The sequence below is a fragment of the Onychomys torridus genome, chromosome 18 (assembly GCF_903995425.1).
Source record: "Onychomys torridus chromosome 18, mOncTor1.1, whole genome shotgun sequence".
Lineage (NCBI taxonomy): Eukaryota > Metazoa > Chordata > Mammalia > Rodentia > Cricetidae > Onychomys > Onychomys torridus.
The window spans coordinates 35,486,840-35,513,961 of record NC_050460.1 but is presented as its reverse complement, the minus strand read 5'-3'; the positions used below and the strand labels follow the sequence as shown (position 1 = coordinate 35,513,961).

The following is a 27,122-nucleotide window of genomic DNA, read 5'->3' as shown; positions in this document are numbered from 1 at the left end:
CTTTGATTTCTGCATAAAAGGCCTCTGGCCAAGGAAACAAGGAGAAATTTTAATCAGCTCCATCCTGTTCCTAAATCTAAATCTTGCTCTACTTTCCTGACGGGATGGCTGTGTCCTCTATGCTATCCACAACTTCGGAGAACTTGATGCCAATTTTTTTGATGCTGTGGATGTCGACCTTGAATTTTTTTCTGGAGCTAGGGACTTGTGATGTGACCTCCTCTCACAGTACTGAGCAGGGCAGGAAGCACACCTGTCACTCAGTCCCAAAGGAAATGGCCACCATTCTATAGGGTACTGTGTTGCTAAGCTGTGACACAGGATGAGTTCACACGAAATGCATTTGTGACTCAAAATATTTTCTGCCAACAATGGATTGCATGCACATTATCCAACCACAAGTCTAGAAACACACACCTGGTTCACGCCTTCAAAGGCTCGTTTCCCGCAAGGACCCAGGAGACCCTGTCTAGTCTGTGCTGTTAGCCTCACCTTTTATGTTTCCCCTCTGTGCTTTAGAGTTGATGAATAAATATGCAGCAAAGATTTCCTTACAGAAAAGCTTTAGATAGTTTCAATCACTCATATCTAATAAAATAAAATCACATTTATCTGATTGCACACACACACGCACACGCACACGCACACGCACACGCACACGCACACACACACACACACACACACACACACACACAGTGCAAAACAGGCATGCCATGGACAGCCCACGGCCACACAGGAGCAGCTGTCCCAGCTGATTCTGCTCAGGCTACTTGGAGACTCTCAGGGCATTGTGTGCCGAGTGCATGCAGAGATCTGGAGTAGCACACTCTCTCTGTGTCCATTCCAGGAACTCAGACCCTGAACCACAGCCACTGCTTCACTCCACTGCCTGTCCAGCTTGCTTGGCAAGGAGAGAATGCAGACTCAGCTTTCTACCAGCCTGATCCATGCAGCAGGTGCCCATCAGCACCTCTTCTGGTGGCTGGAGAGGAGGTTTGGGGCTCCATGGCTATTCTCAGAGCTGGATATGCCTCCCGATGGTTTCTCTCTTGCTAGATCCTTTTCAGTGGAAAATCCCCTCTGGATAATCCTGAGCCGATTGCACATAAACCTGTTGGACTTCTTCACTGGCATGTGATAACATATCTGGGTCCAGAACCTGGAACTGGGTTGAACTGATTTCAAGCCTCTCCACGTGACTGTGGGAAGAACTCGGAGAGCCTTTTTGACTAGATAAGGTAGCGATTCTGGCACTCGGAAGGAAGAGAACTTAATTAAAATTAATTTCAGTGTTTGATCACCCAATGCAAGGTTCACTGCTGCTTGTAGCTCAAAGACACAGGGTCCATTGACATAGCTGGGACTCAGGATAAATATTCCTCTCCGGCTTTTCTTAATCATATTCACGATGTCATCTGCATACACTGGAAACAAATTAATGAATGACTGTCAACGGATACCATTAAAACTTGAGTCATGACAACTTGGTACCTTCAAGAGATGCCTGGTGGGTTTCTTCTAATTGGGGTATTCTTGGGCAAACAGATAAGGAGAAAAGTTCTCTCTGCCCCCTTTTATTGTTGCCACTCTGGACTGTTGAAGATATGCACCACTACCCAGAGACTGCCCCTGTGTCCTGTCTCCCTAAATCACCATCTAAACCACCTGAATCAGATTGGAACATGACAGAGGGATGTGATACATCCCGGGCTACTTGTGGAAGTGTCTTAGGCAGGGAAGGTTAACAGGCCATTTGGGGCCAGGATGCTCCACGGGTGACATGCACCTGACCAACCTATTGCACCCCATGCTGAGAATCTGAGGAGCAGAATTCTAGAAGGTGGGACAGCCTTCTGTTTGAGATGAGAGAGATTATTTCCCACAAAAGAACCAGGGAAAGCCCCTTTGTCCTGGATGGCCTGCCCAGAGCCCACTATTATTTTATTGTTCTCTTGAAAATAGATATTTTTAGAAGACAGAGCATGTCTCTGGAACACACTTTTCTGTATTCTTGCCCAAGATGATCTAAGCTCACAAAACAACAACAACAAAAAAAAACAAACCCGGAAGATCCCAGAGGATGTCTATCACACAGACGGCATAAAAGGAAAAGCTTTGAGCTACAGTGGGTAACTCTTTGTGTTCTACTTGGTAGCTTGGCAGGCAAGACCTACCTCCTCCTGGGGTGACATCCCTTTCAAGCAAACACAGGGTGTATCCATATTTGTTTTCTAGCACTTCGGGGAAAAGATTCAGGGCCAAGTGTTCCTCACTCAGTGACGTGGTGGTTTCACTCTCAGGAGAGCTCCAATTTGCATAGGATATAAAGGCGTCAAACTCCTTCTTGTCTGAGGAAAAAGAACAACACATAGACTATGCCCTTTTTCTTAACTACCATGGTATATCCAGATGCTTGGAGCATACGCTAAATGGATAAGAAATAAAATTTGGGATCCTTACAAAAATGAATTAAAAATAAACCCAGCAGATGCATCCATTTTAAAATCACACCACCGAGTGGTTTTGGTTGTCCATATAAAACCCAATGATTAATTTATGAAGTGCCCCTGTGTCTTCGCTGGGGATAGATCAAACAGCTGGGTCCTCCCATGATTGAATCACGTGTGACAGGGAGGGCACCTTTCTTTACATCTGCAGTGTTTCTGGCTCATTAGTTACACATCAAAGAGGAGTCTGCTCCATTAAAGCATGATAATAACCAGAAAGCAAGTTCTGCTAAGACCAGAACCTTGTATCCATCCGAGAGATGACGGCACACTTAAAACCATGCGCCACAAGCAAGTCAATAATGGGCACATGCACAGTGGCGGTCCTGTAAGATGATAACATACGGGTAGTCCTCATGGCCCAATGCTGCTGTAGCCATCACAACATTACAGTGCGTCCCATTCCTCCCGTGTACAGTGATGCTGGTGTGGGCCACTATGTGCTAAACATACAGAACTATAGCAGTCCAACCATGCCCAGTGCAGCTGATAGCACATAACTGTATGATTGGCCTATATGTTTATTGTACTACACTTGTCATTACTGTAGAATACATGCCCACTTCTAAACAGTGTTTGCTCTAAAACACCACCTGCAGCCTCAGAGATCTGGTATTTATCAAGTCTCTTGATTGGATAATTTTTCTCTTCTGCTTAATTGAATGTCGGCTGTATTGCTCATCATCAACCTAGGAATATTAGGGATATTATCTATACATCTACATAAATAGCATATGTGTGTGTAGTAATAGACTTATATACACACACTCTCCAGAGAGCCCACAGCCTAGTGTGTGGTAGGCTATACCATCTAGATTTATACAAGTATAGTGTATTTTGTTTCTACAAAGAAAAGGAGCCCAGAGGATACATTTGCTGTTAAGTGGCACATGGCAGTACTCGTATCTGTGAGGTCAGTAGAGGTTCCCTGGTAGGCTGTCAAGGGCCACATGAGGTCATGCATAGGCTGTGTGGGAGTCTCTGGCTCTCCCCAGCTCTCCCCTTCTATTGGAGAAGCTAAATTTAAAGAAATTTAGGTCTCGTGAAGATTTCTTGTGCTTCTATGAAGCAGACAAGTTATGAGACATGTTAAAGAACTACCTAGAAAAGACAGAAAACCCCACAAGTTAACTCACAGGCTTTGGGATGGAGTGCCTGGAGTTTGTAATCCAGCCTGTTTCATAACCTCCAGCCACAGTGTTGTTACCGGTAACTAGTGTCTCAGACTGTTTGGCAGTATGAGCCCAATATGGATGCCATGAGAGGCCTTAGAGATTGCCAGTCATAAGGAAAACCAAACATCAAGACAGGGGATACAGATCCAAAGTTCCAGAAGCTGCTCTTTTACTTGATTGACCATATAGGAGGGAGGAGGTAAGTGCTGATGTGTTTAAATGTGTAACATACCATGGCTGTCTCTATTCCATCCAGTCTTGTAAAAATCCCATGTTTTTTTTATAATTCAAAAGATAAACTTATTTAGTGATGAAGTTATGGAATGTGGTGTTAGAGGACCTGCTTATGTCCTCCTAATACTATTTCTTTCTAAATTAAGTGATGGTCACAATAAACTCTTAAGCTTCCATTTTGCGGGCAAACCTCAGTCTGACCAGCAGAGAGCGCTAAATCACTGTGTTTGAAAATCCAATTTGGCAGTGCAAATTATTGTGTAGTTAAAAAATAAAATGACAAAGGACAAATTTGAATATTTCCCGACCAACTGACTCTTCTTCATAAACTCTAGACTCTTAAGGTTAAAAAAAAAAATTAGTGAAAGAAGTATGGAATCACCTGGGAAGATTGGTGAGACATTTGTTCCATTCAAATAAAAAGGCTAATTAAACAAACAAAAATTCTGAAAATACTCTTCTCTTAAGGACTTCAAAGGATGTTACCAATAATCAATCTAAAGAAAGCTGTGAGGTATGCCTTTTTTTCTTCTCCTGTTTTCTCAGATTGGTTCTGGGTGATTCTGTTTTCTGGTGTCTGGGGTTGAACTCGGACCTGACATGTTCTTTACTTCCCTTTCTGGGTGATGGTACTTCCTTCTGTAGAAGCCACCAGCCTCTCTGGGAGAGAGTGTTTTTCTCTGGCACCAGCAGGAGGCGCTTCTGCTCCAAACAGCAGAATCCTTCACTGAAACTGTAAATAAGCTAACCTGAGGTTTTCTGGGGCCAGCAAATGTTAAAGCAGTATTCTAGTCCTGTATGCCACTGATGAGTATTGTGATCATGTCTTGTGGGTAAATTGACAGAAACTTCATCATAATAATGGGACTTGTATTTTGTATGGCTTCGCATTTGTTTGGGACAAATCCCTGGCTTGGCATGTCTTATTTTCACCCAAGTGATGGGATTTCCTGAAGCCAGACTACATAGATTAAAGGCCAAGATACAGGCATTTCTAGTGCTCTGATCTGAAGGTCACACTTCATCCTCCTCTGCCTCAGGGGGCTGTAAGAATGGCAACGGTCAACGGTCAATATACCAGCAAGGAATGAACTCCAGTCCTCAAGGGACATCCGTTGCTGACCAAACTGAGTTTCTATACACTAAGGTGTCATTCTTAATGCATACCATGCCTAATCTCAGTGAGCTCACACACTGTCCCCTGCCTCCCTGCCTGCTGCTGTGACAGTCCTGCTTTATGCATGAGGAACTGTTGTCACTTGCCATATCACCTCAGGTTGGTTAGCAGCGAGAATACTTTCAAGCCCCACAAATCCCACAAAAGTCTTCTACAAGGTTCCTGGTAAGTACAATGAACTAGAGGTGTTTCTTCAGTCTTCTCTGGTGTAAAGCCAGAGCTGGAAGAAGATATCAAATCTGAGAGATAAGAAGCTAAGGCATCAGGGGGTAGGTTCCTCTGACTTCCTCACCTGCTGCTCGGGCCAGCAGGAGGCATGTGAAACCTTACCTAAGACAACTCTAAGACAAGAAAGCCGCTAGGTAGGAAGTCACGTGTATCTTGTCTCATCACTACGTCAGAGAATAGCGTGTTGGGTGATCTTACCCCTCAGCGTCTCGTCCTTGCTCTTGTAGGCTCTGCACAGCAGGACGATTTCAATCCAGTACCAGTAGAGAAAGGCAGCTGCGACCAAAATGCCCACCAGCATCATGGCTGTGCCAAGGAGGATGTATACAAACACCACTAAGGGAAACAGAACTGTGAGCAAGCACATCTGGACCAACATGCCCCATTACATAATAAAATCCCTGCTGCTACCAGCGTTTATCTTGACTCTGAGGTCATCTTAAGTCTGGATGGAACCGTGCACAGTTCACTTTAGAGAGCCAAGGGGCATGGGAAGTTCCCGGTGTGGTAACCTTCAGTACTTAGCCATTTTACTTATTTTTACACCTATGAATGTCTGCACACCTCAGTTGTACCTCTCCCATTGCCTATTATAAATTATCATCTTATATTATGATCCTCACCAAAGTCTAAACATTCCTAGACTGGGAATTCCATCAGCTCCACTCCGCACCCTCTGTGATCCATCTTATAAATAAGGGATCTACAGAGAACAGCCGCTGTTACCATATACAAAATGAGGGTCCAGCATGAACATTGTCACCCTATGGCTTGAAGATGGTTACACTTGTTTGATTGTGCTACAATCACCCACTCAGTGAGGCCTGAATGACTGATGCCAACCTCATCTCTGGACAGCTTGTTAAGGACCAATGTGTCTCTCGGTGGACATTTCTACTAGCGGTTATCATGTTCTCTGGAAGCCAGCAAAGACAAACAACCAAGAGAGCAGTGTCTGAACACCGGTCCTGCCGCAGTGGGTGTGGGTAGGGTGGCGCTGGAGGTTCTTGTAGGTACCAGTGGAGTGAATGAGAGAATTGGGTGCATGAGTGAATGAAGAAGTGAAAGGGGTAAATGAATGGTTGATGGGATGAGTGAGCTGTGTGAGTAAAGAGAGAGTTGCATAAATGGTGTTTTCATGCACAGCTTAGCAGGTAAGAAGCCAAGGTCAAAATCATTCATGGTCATGGTCAAGGCCTTAAATGAATCAGCATAGCAAAGTGCTTCCGTGTCTGGAAAGCGTTCACTGCAAACATTGCCTCTCTTCTTTGGGTAAAACGTCCCCCCCTTTCAGAAAGAACAGCCATCCATCTTTAGGAACAAAGCTCTAGGCTTACCCCCCTCCTTCTTCCTCAGCTGGATGGTCCGTGTTGTGTTCCCGACGGAGTTCTGGGCAAAGCAAATGAACTTTTTGCTAAGATCTCTTTGAGTGACTTCTCTCAGGAAGGCAGTGTGCTGGATGACTCTGTTCTTGTAATTGGATTGAATGCTAGGGAAGGAAGGAAAAAAGGTATCTGCGCTCGGTAACATCAACTGCTGTTCATCCAGCTGTTCTTGCAGACTGACGAAGAGCCAGTGGGGATTTACCAGAAGAAGACAGTGAAGAGCAGAAAGAGACGGGGCAGGCTCTTGTTCCTGATCAAGTGATGGACTCCACAAAGGATTTACACTAAGGTGTAAGTTACCTGTGACCCTCATCTGAACTTTATTCTAAGAACTCCACCTGGGAATGTAGAATACTAAGAATTTAAAAATAACCTCAGTCTGTAAAGTGTTGGCTTCCCAAGCATGAAGTTCAATCCCCAGAACCATGTCAAAAGCTAGGCATGGTAACGTGTATTTATAAAGCCAGCACTGGGAAGGCAGAAATGAGTGGATCTCTGCAGCTCCCTAGCTGGCCAGGCTACCTTAGTCAGCAAAAGTCTCTACCCACACCCACCTCCACTTCTCCCCACCCCTGCTACCACCAGCAAAAAAACAGGGTCCATGGCATGAAGCATGAGATTCACCCATTCCCTCCATACTCAGTTACACACATATGTAAACATACCTGTACACACATATGAACACATGCCTGCACACACACACACAACTAATTCCTCTTGCTGTTTGCTGGCAGGTACTTTGCTGAGCACTGACTATGGATTCTCTAATCTCTTCCTTCCATACCACACACAAACCCCAAGGAGTCAGGATATGAACATCCTAACTTGGTAGTGCCAGAGGCAAGGCTCAGAGAATGGATGAGCAGTACTGGATCACCATGGTGACACCATCCTGTGGATGTCTGGACTCCAGCCTGGCTCCCAGATCTCTGCCAATCTGCCCTGTCCAGAAAATCATGATTCTCCACATTTGTTCAGTTCCTGTTGTCTGAAACTGCATCATCCGTTTGTCACATTAAGGAACTGTGTTCAAATGAGTATTTTAGATTACCCTTCTGTGAGTCTACAGTTAGCCCACAAATGTTTCCTGCCTGTCCCACATTGTCACATGCATGTGGCTTCTACTGCATCTGTCCCTTACAGTGACCTTGCAAAGTGGAGGTATTCAGTCACAGAATGCACACATAGGTAACAAAGCCTCACAGAGGACCAGGGCACCTTGCCACTTTTCCTGGGAAACAGATTGGAACCCACAGGTGTGTGACTTGAGAGCATGTGCCTCTCATGCTTGTCTTGCACAGACTCTGAGCAGAGTCAATCTAAGATCCAGCGGCTTCTTGCTAAATGCCAGTTTCTTTAGTAAAATCTTTCCTTTATTCTTCACCTGTGGTTTTCAAAGTATACATTTGTTCAGTAAAGTGTTTTTAAAAAACTGGAGGGAATGTTCTGCAGATTTTATTTTGCATCCCATGTGGAAATGAGAGAACACATCTTCTAGAGACATGCCTAACTGGTCATGATAGGACCCCAGGTATTTCACTCTAGGACTAGAGACTTGTTTTTCTAGATGTTGGCTGGCTTGTCTCTGAAGGTCTACAACTTTCCTTTCAACTGATCAAGTTCTCTCTCACCTAAAATTCCAGGTTTTGTGTTAGTCACAAACAACAATAACAGAATTCTAATTATCATAAAATGCTGCAACCTGCTGATATTCCGAGATAGATAGCTCCCTTCTAAGACTCCACCTCAGTGTTAGCTGCTTTGCCAATTCTCTTTTGGCAAAATCTGCATTATGGTGCCATTTCCTTAACACACTGGAGGAAGGCACAGTTGACTGTTGGGGAGGGCAGGAACCACCACCTCCCATTTCTTGAATGCGCTACTGCTAGTCAAGATTTCTGAGTGAGTGTATCCATCTACTAGTTGATCTTAGTTTCTTAGTTTTTAAAACAGTAACCTTTCAAACCCCTTTATGAGCTGAGTACATGGGCTAGTGATAGAGTACCTGCTCAGCATACTGGATGTCCCAGCACACAAACACAAGAAAGGAAGAAAGGAAGAAAGGAAGAAAGGAAGAAAGAAAGGAAGAAAGGAAGGAAGGAAGGAAGGAAGGAAGGAAGAAAGAAAGAAAGAAAGAAAGAAAGAAAGAAAGAAAAAAGGAAGGAAGGGAAGGAAGGAAAGAAGGAAGAAGGGAAGAAAGAAAGAGCGAATTAGCTTTGGATGTGGTTGGTTCAGTGGGTAGAGTGCATGAAACTCTGGGCTAGATCCCCAGCACCATATAGAGAAGATGTGGTGGTACATGCCTATAATCCCAGCACTTGAGAAGTTCAAAGTTATCCTTGTCTACATAGAGAGTTTGAGGCCAGTATGAAACACCCAAGACGCTGTCTCAAAAAAATTAAATTAAATTAAAAACACTTTAACATGGTTGAGGATATTTTAAACCATTGTGCAAACATCTTTGTGTGCTTAACACAGGCAAGATGGCTCCAACATCACTGAATGATACGGTCTTAGGGGACCATTATTATATATGGTCCCATCATTGACTAACTGCTATGCACATAGCATATCTCCTCAGAAATGGAGTGCCTGCAGGTTTTAAATTAATATGCTAGATAAGAGATAAGAGATACATAGATGATAGATAGATAGATAGATAGATAGATAGACAGATAGATGATAAATTGATTGATGGATAGGTAGATGATAGAAATAGAGGATAGATACATAGATAAATACATAGATAGATAAAAATAGATAGATAGATAGATAGATAGATAGATAGATAGATAGATAGATAGATAGATAGGCAATATGTATTTTTTATTTTCACCATGACCATTAACTCTATCTGGTCTACCAATTTCTAAAGGTTTGAAAGTATCTAGTGTTAGCATTTAAGTATTACCTGGCCACCCCCTTGGGGGACCTGGCCAATAAACAGACAGTACTTTGGTCTACTCAAGGTCCTGACAACATCACCCTATGTAGCCTATTTGAGCATTAAAGTCTCCTTTAAGAGCAAACCCCTCCATCCCTTCTCTCTCTCTCTCTCTCTCTCTCTCTCTTCCCATGAGGCCACATCTGTACCTCTTCTCCCTTTCCTGTCTCTTCTTCTCTTCCTCTCTATTATTTTTCTTCTTCCTCTTCTCTCTCCCCTTCCAATAAATCCTCTATATGAGCACTGTCTACATGGTATATCTCTCTCCCACACTCTGTGGGGTCCCTTGGCTCCAAGCCACCGAGACCACCACCTGCCATTTTTAAATTATAACATCTAGTTTGGGTTGCAATGACTAAGTTCACTAGCTTTTTCTTACCTTTTCTCCTCAAATTCTTTGATTTCCTGCTCCTGAGTAGATTCTTTGACAAACCACTTTATTACTGGCTGAAAGTGTCTTTGGAAGCCAAATTGTACTTTGCAGGGTAGAGTCAAAGACTTTCCTGAAAATGCAGAGGTCAAGAAAACAGTAAGGAAACACATCAGAACATTGATGTCATGGGAAGACCAGAGGCTGTATGGCGATGTAGCCAGGTGTCAGGCAGTGGGCACCAGGAAGGTACCTGCAAGGCCTATTAATGTTTAGAACATTCAATGACTATGGAAAGGTTGGCCTACTCCAGGACCACAGTCTCGTCACAGTTTATCTTGGGCCCTTTTTACCCCCCTTAACAGGCATTCCTGGACCACCTCTGTAGCTGACTTACCAACCTTATGACTATTAGGATGTATTAGATATTTTTAAAATGTATTAGTTTGACAGACCACTGGCTTCCATCAACCAAAATGTTCAACTGTCATGTGATGGCATCTGGGACTATAGCTGAGGTCTCCTGCTGCCCACCCCCCCTGTATTTGAAAAACATCTTTTTTTCTGTTGCCATGAAATTGTTTCCACATTGAACATGAACTTGGGGTAACCCAAATCTATGTTTCCCAGGTCACAATCACTCATATCTGACTCCAGAATAAACTGTCTCTTTTCACCTTTGAGGTGAGAGGTGTGCTTTCCTTCCAACATTACTACAGCATGTCGTTTGGGGAGGAGATTATTTAGACTCTCAGCTGTCTTCTGCATACTGCACCATGGGTGAGCCATGAATGATAATGGACCACCTTCCCTCTGCATTGCCTACCACCCTGTGAGGATTAGGACTAGCCTCCTCTTCGAACTGACTTGTGAACGAATGGGTAAGAAATCCATTTGAAAGCTCCTCTTTGGATCTTTTTCCACCACCAGTACTTTAAAATTTATTGGTACTGTACAACTTGGCAGAATTTTTTGTTTGTTTGTTTGTTTTTTGGTTTTGTTTTTTTTGTTTTTCTAGACAAGGTTTCTCTGTAGCTTTGGAGCCTGTCCTGGACTAGCTCCATAGACCAGGCTGGCCTCGAACTCACCTGCCTCTGCCTCCCGAGTGCTGGGATTACAGGCGTGCACCACCACTGCCCGACCAGAATAGTTTTAATGGATTGTTTTTTCCTTCGTTCCCTGCTTGTGGTTTTTCCTTTTCACCACTATGTCTAGCCCCAGAATGCATCACTACCGCCACCTACTGACCATACAGTGTAGTAACAACTTGTTTACATTTCTTTGAAACTAAATCTTTCATTGGCATTTGAAATGGTAAATATTGCACTGAAACACCACAATTTGCTTTCAAATACAAAATTTATACCTGGCTGTGTGTAAAGTAATAAGAGGTTGACTTTGACAAAATAAAAGGCAATCAGATGAAAGTCAATTTCTCCTCTCCCCAGAAGAAGGCACCATTTTGGAATACATTTGAGCAAGAGTGGCAAGGCTATAATTTTCCTAAAGAATAGCCCAAGTGTCATATTTATAAGGGTTAATGCTAACTTTGAAAATTCATACACATAACATAAATGGAAATATATGCACATATATACATATGTATGTGCCTTTTGGTGAGAACAATATGGAACCTGTTCATCTTGTATAGTTCACTGGAATATGTTTCCTCACTCTATCACAATGGAAGATCAGCATGTGACAGTGAGGGGCAGCTCTAATGACTGGGACTCAGAAGGATAACAGAAACTTTGTACAATGACAAAACTGGTTGGAACCATGTCGAGTTTCACAGCCAATACTCTTGCTTGAAAGTCTAATCACCCGTCATGTCACACTTTGGTCTATTCCCTGGAGCACAGGGGTCATTCAGGTATGAGACTAACAGGCAGCTTACCAAGCTCTACTTCCAGAGTGTCTGTGATGGGATCCAGAATGTCTGGTTTCAGGTTGGTGTCCTTAACTGAAAGAGGAAAACAAAAATCATCCTTTGCATTAAGAAGTCTGGAGGCTTGCTTGCTGGAGGTTTGGGAGTATTAGCTCAACACCGATTTAAGTTTTTAGTGCTCTGCTCATTTGTTTGTTCATTTTACCCAGCATGCATGAGTCTGGGAATTGAGACTTCCACTAAGAAAGATGGATGGTCTTCGGGGCTGGAGCGATGGCTCTGCCAGTACAGGGCTCCCAACACAGCCAGGGATCTGCGTTTGATCCATGGAACACACAAAACAAACCAAAAATGGGCATGGTGCACATGCTTGTAATTCTAGGCTGAGAAGATAGAGCCAGACACATAGCTGGGGCTTGCTGACTGGCTAGCCTGGCCCATATGGCAAGTTACAGGGTAGAGTGAAACTCTGTGTCAACAAAAATGATGTATTATACCTGAAACATAAAAACCTAAGTTTGTACTCTGGCCTACACACACACACACACACACACACACACACACACACACACACACCCATGCATACATATGCACACACACCCAACTACCCACACCCACACTTGAGACTTGAGCCGCCATCGGTGTCAGCTATAAGAAGACTTCTTCTTGCTGCCATTTGGCTGAGTCATCAGCCAAGAAGGACATCCTGCCCAAGGAACTGAGATTCAGAACTCTCCAGCCCACATCCTTAAACTCGTGGTTTAGTTTAGAATGAAAGGGCACCTAGCCTCTGATTTTCCTTTGCCTTTCTCTTTCCTGCCGCAGAGTTTCAAAGGTGCCTCCGTTGTTCTGCTTTCTTCTGAAGCTTTTCTACCACCAGCCAAAGTGGTGGTCTCTGTGGGCAGCGTCTTGGATTCTCACTTCTCATTGGCTTCCTCGTCTACCTCATCTCTCTTTGCCATCAGCACCCACACTCCTCACCCTATCCTCCTCCTGACAGTCTTGACCTCCAAAGGCATTTTGCTAGCACACCATGAACTTCTCCCTCCCATGTATGTTTCATGAAGTTCTTACTCCATTCTTTTTCCACATGTTGGAAATACACCAGGGCTTAGTCCCAGGCCCCGTCTTCACACTCAGCCATACTCACACTCCCATCTCTAGCCCTGGTATCTCCATCATTGACCTAAGTACTCCCTTTCCACCACAACGTTATGACTGAGGTCCTTTCACATTACCATCTCCTCCTTAGACTTCCTCCTTCTCTTTGTCCTTCATGCTTATTAAACAGGGCTAACATTTACTGACTTACTCCCTCATAAAACTAGAATGTCTATTTTTCTCTTCTTTGTTTTGTGAAACGCATCCTGCTCTGTTGACTCATAAACTCCACTCCCCCCACCTCCTGAGGTATTTTTTAATACTGTCTATCAAGCTTGCTGATCCCCCCTACCTCCACCTTGCCCAATATCAGTAGAAGACAACACAATCCTGACTCTCATCTGCTATGGTATGTTTTGTATGCTGTGAATATGTGTTGCTCTGATTGGTTGATAAATAAAAAGCTGATTGGCTAGTAGCCAGGGAGGAAGTATAGACAGGGTAAAAAGACAAGGAGAATTCTGGGAACAAGAAGGCTGAGTCAGGAGATGCCAGCTGCCATTCAGGAAACAGCATATAATGGCACGCAGGTAAAGCCACAGAACACATGGCAACATATAGATTAACAGAAATGGGCTGAGTTTAAATGCAAGTGTTAGTCAGTGGTAGGCCTGAGCTAATGGCTAAGCAGTTTTAATTAATATAGGTCTCTGTGTGTTTACTTAGGTCTGAGCAGCTGTAGACTGGGTGGGACATGGGAAAATTCCAGCTATACTCATCTTTGGCTTTTCCGATTCCCAGGCCCTGAACTCTCATAGAAGTATCACCTATGTATTTCTAGACACACCCCTTTCAGTTCATGCCCTTTGTTACTTCCCTACTGGCAATTGCCTGAAGTCACAATGTCTCTCCTGCCTCCATATTTACTCTCAAAAATATTATTTCTTCATGTTAGACCTAACCTGGATACAAATCCATTCATAATGTATTATAATACTGAGTGGTCCCCTATTGTCCCTTGGATAAAACTCCAAACTCTAAACTTGTCAGAAGTGGTAATGCATGCCTATGATTTCAACATTAAGGAGGCTGAGGCAAAAGATAACAAGTTTGAGGCCAGCTCAGGCTATATGTGAATTACAGGCTAGCCTGATATACACAAGGAGACCTTATCTCAAAAAAGGAAACAAATGAACAACAGGAAAAAGTTCTGCATAATGAAGAATAAAATAAAAACTCGAAACTAGCTTAGAGTATGAAGTGGGCCCTGCTCTCAGAGTCTCACCTCCACTCCCTACCCCCACCCCACTCCCCACTCCCACCCCACCCCTGTTCTCTGATCTTCTCTCCCTCATCTGTATCCTGTTTACCCATGATTCCTGGGTGTCGATGATATTTCCGCCTCTGCCAGAATGAATAACACCACCCACCCTTCTCTGCCCAGGGGAGTGAATGCCATTGTTCACTCTTTCCCCCAGAAGTCTTGCTTGGATTTGCTTCACCAATGCTGGACCTGGTGGACCTTAGACACGCCCACTGCTCCTTCTTCTTCTACACTGGGTGGTGACCTCCTGCTTTCTGTCTCTCTGACCCAGAAAATGTCAGTACTTAGAGGTCAGAGAAAGTGTCTGGGCACTAATTCTTAATCCAAAGTTACCACGCAAGCTTGGTATCTCTTCTGTAGGAATGTGGGGAGGAACCACTAAATGAGAAGGAGAAGGCACAGTGATGGATAAGACAGGAATGACTGGCAAGGGTGCAACAAACCTTCACGTGGAAGAGGAAAGTAAATTCCATCACTGAGAATTTAGGGGCTGGTGCATGACTGAGTTAAAGAATATTTACACATCACTTCCCTTGCCAGAGAAAGTGAGGCCAGCATGGTCTGCACCTGGAACTTCTTCCCTAAGGAACACTCTCTTATGCAATAAAGCCATGGGAAGAGTAAGGACCAGGAAATAAGCAGAAGTGTCTCCATCTTAATTCACTCCAACTGGACTGCATCTTGCAACAAGAAAATCAGCAGTAAACTTCATTAATGTTTTCACTGAGAACCGAGTCAACTACTCTGTTGCTCTTTGCACAAGCCATGAATGACTAATTCTGTTATGTTTTAACCCCAGAACCCAAGGCTGAATTACTTACAACTACCATTTAGTTGTGCTGTTATTTGCAGATCTGGTAAAAATGACCCAATGGAAGAGTTGTAGAAGTCTCAATCCAAAATGGTAACAAATGAAGGATGAGGAGACATTTAACTTCCTTGTTAGTCAGGGAAGAATAAATTAGGAACAAACACTACCTGATACTAATCAAAATGTCCCATACACCACCACCCCCCATATTATTTAGGAATACTGAAGTTTTTTTTCATCCTTAATAAGGAGTACAAACTGGCAAATATTAACTTAGTATAAGAGTGTGTATTTAAGATGTAAAAGGCAATATTGTATTTATCAATGGATGCATACATGTGCGGGAAAAGCACCAAAGGATGAATTCAAGGCATCTAGATCAGTGGTTCTCAGCCTGTGGGTCTTGACCCTTTTGGGGTCAAATGACCCTTACACAGGTCACTTAAGACCATCTGAAAACACCGATATTTACATTAATATTCCTAACAGTGGCAAAATTACACTTATGAAGTATCAGTGAAATGATTTTGTCGTTGGGGGTCATCACAACATGAGGAACTGTATTAGAGGGTTACACATTAGGAAGGTTGAGAACCACTGGGCTGGTCTATAATCTACGGACGCCTCAGGAGAAGGGAATGGGACACAGTCTCAAGCCGCAGCAGCGATGTTCCTTTTCTTTTATAAAAGAACAATACTTTAAACATGTGGAAAAAACATTAACACATTTTAAACAGGCCTATGTATGTCTCTTCATGTTTCAAGCATGAAATATCTAATACATATTTAAATTATGAAATATCTAATGCACATTTAAATTTATTGCAAGAATAAACCAGAGAGAAAGGAATAGATATCCCAGCTTGTAACAGTATGAACATGACCCAGAATTGAGCCTTTTTGTGGGACTTGACCTCGGATGATGGAAGCACTGGTGTATTCCAACATGCAACCCTTTAAAGGTTGCCAGAGGGTGAATATCTCTCTTCTTCTCTAAAAGGAAATAATTACTTAACCAAAGGAAAGTGATTTTCACTGGTCAGCCAGAGTTCAGAAAAAGCCTCACTTACCAATGGTTCTCACTTGAACCACAGCTCGGACTGTCCAGGAGCTCACATTGTCCGACTGAGTGTAATCACACACATACAAGCCCTGGTGATGATCATAGATGGCACCCAACTTAATGATATTGTTCTTATACTGAGGCAGGAGCCTTCCATCCTAATTCAAAAGACAAGAATTAATCACCTTTCTGAAACCTCGGAGTTTTTTATTAATATTCATTTCACACATAAGAAAAGCTCCATAGATTTGAAGCAGGTGAAGATAGGTCAATTTGAAAACCAGGTATCCCATATGATGAGGATGCTATCTATAATCCATACTATAGTGTAAGAGTCTGAGGTCACACAAGAAGCATTTCCTAACACTGTAAAGAAAACTGCCTCAAATCAGCTCACAAAGAGCTACTGACTGAGTGTTTCCTAGAGCATAACTCAGGGGCCCAAGAGTATGCTAGACTATCCAGCGTTCTCAGGAATGATGCCAAACTTAATCATAACTAAGTTATATGCACATGTGCTTGGGAATGGCAATGTGTGTGCGTGCATGCACACGTGCATGTGTACACTTGGGGAAACTTGTAGGTGTTCAGTAAAAGCAATATGTAAATTATTTTCCTTCAGTAAATTTAGTTCAAATAGAAGAGCCAGGCATGGTGGCACACACTTTTGATCCCAGCACTCAGGAGGCAGAGGCAGATGGATCTCTGAGTTCAAGGCCAGTCTGGTCTACAGAGGGAGTTCCAGGGCAGCCAGGGCTACAAAGAGAAACCCTGTCTTCAAAAACAAAAACAAAAAGATTTACTTTGAATATAAGAATAGATTACAAATAAAATACACTACATAAATAAACTGGACTACATAATAATTACAGAGAACAAATCCAGAGAATGCTAAGAAATCGTTATTTGACTCTGAACTCAAACAAGAAGCCATCGCTCAGAATCCTTCAGTGACTGCATTTAGCCTTTCAGACGATGTCTGTGGCTGCTCAAAAAATGATCTGGTCTCATTCTCCGCTATGACCCCTTCACACACCTGCCTTTCCCTGAGTAGTCCTGCATTTGCAAGTCCTCCACTGCCTTCCCCAGAGCACAGGCTCCAGCTCCAGCCACAGCTCCAACAGGACTCAGCTTTTGGGAACAAAATCATCACTTGCTCCCAGGAGAATTGCCACTTCACATATGCAGGATCTTGGAGGCAAACAGCCATTGCTGGCACTACCATTTTACAGGAAGTATGCAGTGGGCCATATCCTGTCTACAGTTGTTGAATGCTGTCATTGCTTCTAGGCAGCTAATAAATCCTGGGTACATGGGAAGGAATAAACACGAATCCCTTCTCTCAGCAGACTCCAAGCCTCCAGGCCCTGAGTCTGCCTTTTCTATCACACTACCCACCCAGAGTGCTCAGGGAACACTTGTCAGCATTTCTCAGCTTACATAAATCAGGGTTGCTTCCTGGAGTCTCTGCAGAGTTATGAAGAATACAAGGAAGCAGTTCCAGGGAAGGGCCACTTTAGGATGACACAAAGTGTCAAGTGAAGTGGGGCTGTGGGAGATGAGGTCAAGGTGGACTCTGAACGCATTTGATTTTTGTTTCTCTAGCAAACAGCTCTGCTAGGGATGTGCGCATTGAGGAACGCAAAATGCTAGAAAGGTTTTCCAGTGGGAGAATCATGTAATAGCACATTTTGAGAAGAGTGACTAGCAGCTGGCTATGGAGCTCCTGGAGCCTGAAGCATAGACTACTTCATACCACCTTCATATCACAAGGGGTTAGGACACAGCAGGGGCTCAGTAAATGTCTGTGGAAGGATTGGTTATCACCGCCCTAACTCCTGCAGCCTACATCACAGATGGTGTTTCAGTGGTATATGACCTTCCAGTTTCCCATAAGTACCAAGAACAGATCTCTTACAGTTATAATCAAAAGAAAAGAGATAATAGAAATGATAAAATGGCGAGAATCTGTTCTCTACAGAGACTGCAGAGTTCTCTCTTAGGTATGATTCTATATGGTGATGGTTAGATCACAAACTTTCCAGATACCACTGCCTCACACATCAGCCCACCTGCAGTGACCTTCAATATTTCTCATCTCTCAGCTCTCCCCAAAGGTCCAAACATCCCTGCTGCCTCCTCGTGGGCACACCATCTCCCTCAGAAATCTTTAGGAGGGGACACCTCACTTTGCCTTTGGAGACTGATGGTTCTTTCTTCAGAAGCTTGAGTGTGATCTGTGGCATCGCCCCCTTAGTAAAGCACTCATCTAAAGAACAATTTGTCTTAGTGTGACTCTCTCTTGACCTACCTCTCCTCTTCTTCTTCACGTAACCCATCACTTGTCCTAAGGACTTGGGATTTGTGTGGATTTTGTTGCTTTCATTTTACAAATGAGAAGACAAATGCTTTAGGATTTAGTGAAAGCCAGCATGAGAATGCCTAGTAAATGAGAGAACTGAATAGCAAACATAATTTTTCTGTCTAAAAGTTTCATTTACTGAATGAGGAATTTCCCTTCCATCAGCCTTCACACAGGTAGAAGCAGGAATTTCCCCCACACACACACACACACCTCCAAACACACACATCTGCAAGTGTCTGGGCCAGTTCCTGTGGCCCAACAAAGAACTTTCCCTTAGTTGTCAAAGACCCTGAGTGGGCCACACTGGTCATTAGGAGTAGCTTCAAGACAGGATGAAGAGCCAGGGCAAGAGGCAGAGACAGACAGCTTAAATATTTATCAGATGGTGGCAAAGATCAAGAATACTCCAGCCAGAAGCTAAGAGCAAGAAAGGAAGTCCAGAGATAAAACTTCAGAGAACCTATTAAGAGCATACAGAGAACAGAATGTAGAGTGTGGGCACGCAGTAACTGCTGAGAAACTGATGGAGGGAGGTCACAGTACACCATCACTAAGACTTTAGTCAACCCACTGAGGAGGGGGGAGGGTAACCGAGTAGACCTCTTCCTCATTTTGTATATGGTGATCATGGCTTAGTGTGTGTGTTGTTAAAAGGCTTTGTGAAATAGAATTCAAAAGAAATGTCGAAAAAGAAAAAGAAGAAGCTTATGCAGAGAGATAGGAAACTCATCAGATTATTCAATTGCATGCAAGCCTGGCAGGAAAGAGAGGCAGAAGCTTCCACCCAGAGTACTGTGTTAAGCTCAGAGGTGTAATATTAGAAAACAAAAATACAGAGGAGAAACATCCATAGTGTGATCTGTGTGAAGAGTTGGGAGTCCTGGAAAGAACAAGTAAGAACCTGAAGATACTAAGACAGATGTGTAGGGGTACGTGTAAGGGAAAGAGCAAAGTCCTTCTTAGTAAGAGGGCAATCATTGAGATTTTTTTAATGTACTATCCTGAAGCTTTACTACCAGATAGCATAGCACTAGGGAGCACTCCAAAACTGTAGGTACTCTAGGAATGGTGCTCTTTAAAGCCAGGCAACACCAGAGTGCCGACCTAGGCTTCCTCCACCCATTTTCCTTGATGAACTTCAAATGGTTTCTTATTGTTAACTCATAACTATGTCTGGATTTGAGCATATCATTATCTTTGCTATGATTGAATCCATTTTTACTTTCTACAAGTTGATAAATACTGAGAATACATTTTAAGCCAGAAAATTCTAAAATATTATGATTGTTTCTTTAACTGGTCCCATATTGAAGTATTAGATTATTCCTCTTCCTCTTTGAAAATGTCCACTACCTTCATTCTATTCCCATTGCTACTTCTGTGGTTCAGAATGCATACAAAGAAAGTTCAAACATGTTAGTATGGCCCCAGTCCCCATACCTCATGAGCAACCCATTTTTTGTTTTTATTTCCAATCCTGTAGAGTTTATACCATGCAAGAACCCTGCTTCTCTCGCACTGAGCAATCTGTTAATCTTTCACTGACTAGACTTCTTGCTGTTCTAGTTCTGTTAGATAGAAAATGTTAATCATTCTTAGTAAGTACCATCATACAATCTCTTGCACTGATCACCTGACAATGCTAAACTTATTCTTCAATCATGTAGTGACATTTCTTTTAATATAAGCTAGGAAATTAGTAAACCAGAAAATTTTAATGATGGGTCTGATGTCAGCCCCTAGCCAAAGTACTGAGTAAATTATTAAACAGATGGTTAATGAGCAGTTGGACAGGAGGTAATGGTCACTATCAGCCAGCTTGTATTCACTAACTACCACCATATGAAACTAATCTCATTTTCCTGTATAATTGAAAACATAGAGTAGAGGCTCAAGGGACTACAGCAGACTAGTTCTATCTTGACTCTAGAGTGTGATTTGAAAAATACTATCATGATTTCCCTGTTAAACACAAAGATCCTTATGAGCTGAATAATAGGCCATGTGGGTGTCTTTTCAGATAATTGAACAGTAATACCCTCAAGTGATGGCAATGTGCAGCTAGAAGGGTCCCTCCAGAACCCACAGCTGAGAACTCTATAGTACAAACTTGCTCTGCATTTTTACACCTCCTTAAGAATCACACTCCCTCCATACACACACACTACACACACTTTTTCTTAAACCTTGTGGATTTTGCTTCCATATTACAGTTTAGGATTTTGTGTCTTTAAGAGATTTCAATGTGTGCCAGTGTATGTGCATCTGCATCTATATGTGTTTCTTGTGCTTTTTTCTTTGGCTCTTTTTTGTCTCCTGTGTGTTTGTTTGATTGCTGTTTTGTCTTACTTTGTTTTGCTGGTGCTAGGGATGCTGTGAATGTGTTGCTTTGATTGATTTATAAATAAAACGCTTATTGGCCAGTAGCCAGGCAGGAAGTATAGGATAGGCGGGACAAGCAGAAAGGAGAATTCTGGGAAGTGGAAGGCTGAAGGAGGAGATGGCAGCCAGCTGTCCAGGGAGCAGCATGTAAAGGCAGCAGGTAAAGCCACAGAACACATGGTGACATACAGATTAACAGAAATGGGCTGAGTTTAAGTGTAAGAGCTAGACAGTGGTAGGCCTGAGCTAATGGATGAACAGTTTAATTACTATGAACTTCTGAGTGACTATTTTATAAGCAGTTGTGGGGTCCATGGGGCTGGTCAGGACTGGAGAAAACTCCAGCTACATGATGGTTTGTTTTTGTATTTGCCAGGTTGTTTTCTAATGAGAGAGAAAAAGAAAGGGTGTGTATGTGGGTGGGTGGTGAGGTGGGGAAAACCTAGGAGGAGCTGGGTGTGGGGAAACCATAATCAGAATACATTGCATGTAAAAAAAAATTTTTTTTCTAATAAAAAATGTAATTTTAATAAAAAGAATCATATGCCCGTGTTTATGTTATCTATAAGCTTCAAAACTCTGAGAATGATGGTTAACACACTGGGCTACAAAATTATAAAACCACAATTTCAATTTCTGAACACACAGAATGACAAGCTAAAACCACTGTATTAGAATCTAACAGGAGTGAATGTACAGTTAGGAACATGAGTTACAAACTCTAATCCGAGGCACACAATTGAGAATGCTCCTCAAATAGCCTGGCTGTAGTTCTTATGAAAAAAGCTAACTTGCCACCATAGAGGGATTAACCCACACAGTAGAGAAAAGCTGAAGGAATTGCTAGCAGCATCAATATCCCATTCATAAGAAGGAATGGGTCCTTCCTCTTTCAGCATCCACACTGCCCAGCAAGTGGCCAGCTGTATTTAAAACCACCCAGGAATGTGGGGAAATGTTTGCAGTGAGAGCGACTGAATGGGCCAATAGATCCACCTTGAGAACAGCTTCCAAAACTATAATTAAAGTTATCCTTTATTGTCCTTATTTAGAAACACTTTAACCTATGAGTCTAATCAGTCTCACTCAGCCTACTCACCAGCTCTCCAGGGTAGGCAGCTCACACAGTACCTAGAGATTCCAGTCCCTGTAAGAGCTAAACCAAACGGAAATGAGAAGGGGAAGTGACAAATCTTCCATGAAACACAGGACAGAGTGAGAATCAATCCCACGCCCATGTACATCAGCACTGCAGCCAATCAACCTGGCCCTGGTAAGGGTGACTTACAACACCAATAGGGATTTTAGCTTCATGCTCTGGTCCTACTAACTGGAGGTCACAACAGTCCCAAAGCCATCCTGGTATTCAAGGCCATTTCTAAAGAAACTCTCCCAATGTCCTTCATTATAATTCTTCGTTGTGTCAAAGAATTGCTTAGCCTAAGATCATCAAAACATGCTAACTTTTTAAATTCATTTAAGGAATCAATTTTGTTAAGGACATTTTTCTTTTCATTGTATTTCCAGGAATCAGACAAAAATGAAGAGAAAATAACAGGTACTTCATTTTAATTCTGAATTTTTGATGATTAAATAATTAAGAACATGCAAGTACAGTGTGCTCAACCAGGCCCCAGTGCTCTCCTGAAACCTGCTCCAAGCAGGGAAGCAAAGTACTGGTGTGCAGAAGCCCTGCAGAGCCCTGGCAATGGAGCAGTGACCAATACAGCCCTCACCATTTTAGTTAACCTTAGCTCAGGGACATGGCCAAGTATACACTTGTCTGTGGAGCACAGCCTCTGCCTTTACTCACTTTGAGTAGCTGAGCTGCAACCCAAAGATATCACTAAACCCTGCAGCCTATCACAGAGTCCTGCTCAACACAGATTTCAAACAACAACACTTTCCAGCCAGGAAGGATAGTCCAAATGATCACAGACATCCAGAACGACTAGCTTGTCTGACTGCAGAGTCCAGCCAATTAGCTCAACAGACTATGGAATAAGTTAGCAGTTCCCTTCAATCTGAGAGGACAGGTGTTGTCTCATCCTTTCCTGAGATCCCAATTTAAGGCCAGGGTTTCTGAAGTTGTTACTCTACTAGCCCCATCCAGAATCCCATCTAGACCATATCTTGGAGATCTGTCACCAACAAAGAGCACTTATAAAGGATAGAGCAGTGTCATTTCCTGAAGTGTGCAGTCCGTAATGCAAGGGCATAAAAATTATGAAAAACCAGGGAATACAATACTATAGAGGAAGTGAATAAAATTCCAACATCAGACTTTGAAACACAGAGATCTATTTGTGTACAGGACAGGCAAAAATAACAAAACAAAACAAAAAGCTACATAGCAGCTTTAAGTTGAAAGAACTGCAAGAAAATATAGATGGGAAAAACAGAATTTGAAAGCCATTCCTAACAATATTAGAAGTTGGAAAAATAAATGAAATGATTCTTAAATGAAACTTCATAAATAAAGAATATATTCACAAGCAAAAATTCTTGAAGATGTTTAACAGTAGACTTGATCAGCAGAGGGGAGAACTGGGGATCTCAAGAGTAGAACATCTGAAATCACCCAGCAGAAGAGCAAGGAGAGAGGAGAGTTGGCGACCATGGAAAGGCCTATGGGAGTTATGGAGCCCCACGAGGAGAACTAAGCTTTGCTTAACAGAAGTTTCAGAATGATCAAAGCGCGCATCTAGAGAAGTAGCAGCTAGTACTTTCCCAAATCAAGAGAAGGACAATACTCTTCTAATCAAATTCAACCTATGGAGAAATTTCTTTAGATATATCATAAATTGCCCAAAGTGAAACATAAGGAAAACTTACTAAAAGCAGCAAGATAAATTGCCCAAAATGAAATATAAAAATTTTTTTACTAAATGCAGCAAGAGTTGATACCTATCACATTAGAGAGTATGTGACTATGGCTATCAGCAGAATTCTGAGCAGAAATCCTGCAAGTCAGGAAGGAGGGACATAATGTATTCAGAAGTCACTATGTGCAGTAGTTTGGATGAAAATGGCTCCATAGACAGGATCATATATCTGAATGCTTGGCCTTAGTTGGTGGAACTGTTTGGGAAAGATTAGGAGGAGGTCTGTCCCTGATAGGGGCTCTGTTGGGTGAGCATTCACGTGTGGGCAGGCACTTGGAAAAACTACAGCACAGTGAAACATGGAGTGCTTTTGTTGCATTTGCTGACCTGTTTACTCAACAGCTTTACAAACTTTCTCTTGTGCCCTTTCTCTTAGCACTCACACACTCGCTCCCACGAGCGCTGCATAAGTCACTTGTCACTTGGTGACGTGGTGACATGCTGTGTTTCTTCACCACCCTCCCCTTTAGAAACTCTACACCTCTGTTTCTTTTAACACTTCTTCAAGACCTGCTTGTAGGGAGCTGCCTTCCTCTTCCTTAGCAACGGCCCTTTACTCTCTATGACAATACAAATGAGTTAACCTGTTCAGAATTCACAGATGCCTGTTCACACCTTCCCACAAGAGTGGTATCCTTGCATGATGGACTTTCCCCTGATATTGATCAAAAGAGTTGCTCTATCATTCTGAATATCAAGCTGAACTCTACATAGGGTCAAAACCACTTCAGAATGTAAATCTTTTGCAGAGGCACAGACCAGCCTTTCTAGATTTCTGGGCCTCTAGCTCTCTACCTCGTGTGTCTATAAGGAACCTATGATGACAGTGCTCTTACAGTAGTTTTAGAAAATCCATTCATACCTGGTACCAGGTCATCTCTGGACTCTGTACATCACTTTGGCAGCTGAGACTGGGACAATAAATGGAGCCAGTGCTACCAAGAAATAGGTACTGCTCATTCTCTACTGGTTTCCCACAGGATGCATTTCTCTGAGGCTTAAGTTCTAAGATGGTCTTGACACAACAAGCCATATCCTGGGGACTCCTAGGAGACAGAGAAGGTTCTGTCAGCACTTGTCTAGGTAACAGAGAATTTGAGAATGTTTTCAGACTGGGATGCCTTTGGGACATACCTAATCCTGGGTCGACAGATATATGACCGACCGTTGTTCATCTGTGAGGCCAACATATGCAGCATGCCTTTGTTCTGCACATGAGAAGAGTTCCTATGGATCTCCTCTAATGGACCTCCACTCTGAGGCTGCATGTACCACTGGACATCAGATAGGTCCTGATTACCACTGCAGGGTATGTGGGCAGGGCCTTGTGTCGGTGACCATTGACTTATATGGGAGAATTGTGACTTCTGAAGCTCTGGTAAATCACAAAACAGGACAAAATCCTCTGCACCCTTCACAGAATTCGTCCACAGAAGTCTTTTGGTGGCACAAGCTGAAAATTATAGTAAACAAAACAATACAAAGAAACATGTTAGAAGGTGGAATTTTCACTAATGTTTACAAATAGACTCAGTATAACAAAAGATTCAGCTCTCTATTCTATCTTGTGAACTATGTCCATTTCACAGATGAAAATGACTTGTGTTCTGATTCCCTCCCAATGGGCTTGTGTCTTAACTCTTCAGATGTCCCCACTGGATGCCCAGTTGTGGTCACTGGGATCCCCCAACTGTATGTGGTATCTGCTGAAAGCAGTCCCGACCACAAACTCTCCTCCTACTCCTTTAAACAGTGAAAAGATGCTGTTTACTAATATGTCAGGCTGCTGATGTACCAGATTATCTGTCAGTTTAGACTTTGACCACAAGACTCACAGTGTTAATATGCAAAACAAAAACCCCTACCTGAAGGATCAAATCCTGCGGTCTGCTCTCCTGCAACAAAGCAAAGGAACACCCAGCCCAAACAGAGCATGATTCTTCTTCACTCCTGTCATGGCTTCAGTGACTTCTCATTGCCAGTGTGGAGTGTGTGAAGACTCAAAGCTCTTTCTCTGGCATCCTCTTCACTTTTGAAATAGGAAATGGAGAAATCAAAACCTGTGACCAAGCCTCAAGACACACAGGAAACTCTGAAAGGGCACATCCCACCCAAACAGGCTTTTAGAAACCCAGAGTCTACATGGGTATTTTCAGGGGCATGAAGCAGCTTCCTCCATGTGTCATCTAGTGCCTTCAAAGGATGAACTCCTCATATGCAGGATTCCCCAAGGTCCTCAAATGAGCCCTAGAGTATCTCCTAATACCATCTCTCTTCATGGAATTCTTCTTCTTTCTTTTTTATTATAATGTTCCCATCTACCCATCTACAGTGTATGTTTCTATCAGTAATTTGGAAAAATAATGATTTTTTTCCCTGAAAAGATGGCCTGGTTTATATGAAAATGACAAGTTCTCCTCAATTAGGGAAGCTGGTGATTGACTTCCTAATCTATAAAATCTGAGAGTATATATGTGGTACTAAACACTAATCAAAAACAAAAACTATTTGATAAATAAGGGTATAAACTTGTGACTTGAAGATGTCACTATTGATCCTCTCAGATATAAAAGTAGAGAGCATGTGTCTGTAAAATTGAAAATCAGACCTGAGCTGAGTTCATAATGTTTGCCTCCTCTGTAGAGAGAGTGACCTTGAGAAACTTCAAATAACTTATAAACAATGAGGGCTAGGGACTTGGGAATCACAAATTTGTTGAGGGTTCAGTTTTGAGCAGGAAATAAGATGTTTCATTATAGCGAAGTATCATCTATGCTGACCTTGAAAACGAACAAAATTTGGAGGATAGACTATATTCTAATGTCAAATCTGCCCAGCAACTGAGGTGATTATATATTTGGTGTGTCTACAAAGAGATGGGCCACAGAGTAAGAGGGTTAAAAAAATATCTCAGGATAAAAAGACAGTAGGGACCTCAGGGATGAAACAATAGGCAAGAACCTGCTGCATGTGATGTGGTGAATGAGAAAAGTCAGGGGAGCAAATATGAGCCCTTCCATTCAAACAGAAGGGCAGGTTGGGGGGTCATGGGGAAACACAGAGAGGATGATGGGACAATCGGAGAGCCAGAAATAGAGCGATAAAGAAAGGGAAGGGTAGTGTACATCAGTGTCAGTTGTTCCCCAGTTGGAGGGAAGGCAACATCAGCCTCATTCAAAGGCTAAGCTGGAAAGCCCTGGGCTGAAGACAGTACAGGCCACAGTTCTTGGAAAGACTCCAGTTGACTTGGGAGTTTTGGTGAGATGGTGGCCCCTTCTGAGGA

At 42.7% G+C, this 27,122-nt stretch overlaps 1 protein-coding gene across 1 annotated transcript; it reads right to left on the bottom strand.

The window, feature by feature from the left end:
* Positions 1-963: 963 nt before the first annotated feature.
* LOC118569482 (interleukin 18 receptor accessory protein) lies at positions 964-25,774 on the bottom strand. The gene is made up of 10 exons (XM_036167270.1): positions 25,705-25,774; positions 24,974-25,292; positions 24,702-24,885; positions 16,215-16,365; positions 11,918-11,983; positions 10,030-10,153; positions 6,659-6,810; positions 5,520-5,657; positions 2,175-2,348; positions 964-1,424 (listed from the first exon to the last, which is right to left on the bottom strand). The coding sequence occupies exons 1-10, from the start codon at positions 25,772-25,774 to the stop codon at positions 964-966; spliced, it is 1,839 nt and encodes a 612-aa protein (XP_036023163.1).
* Between the last annotated feature and the right edge of the window lie 1,348 nt (positions 25,775-27,122).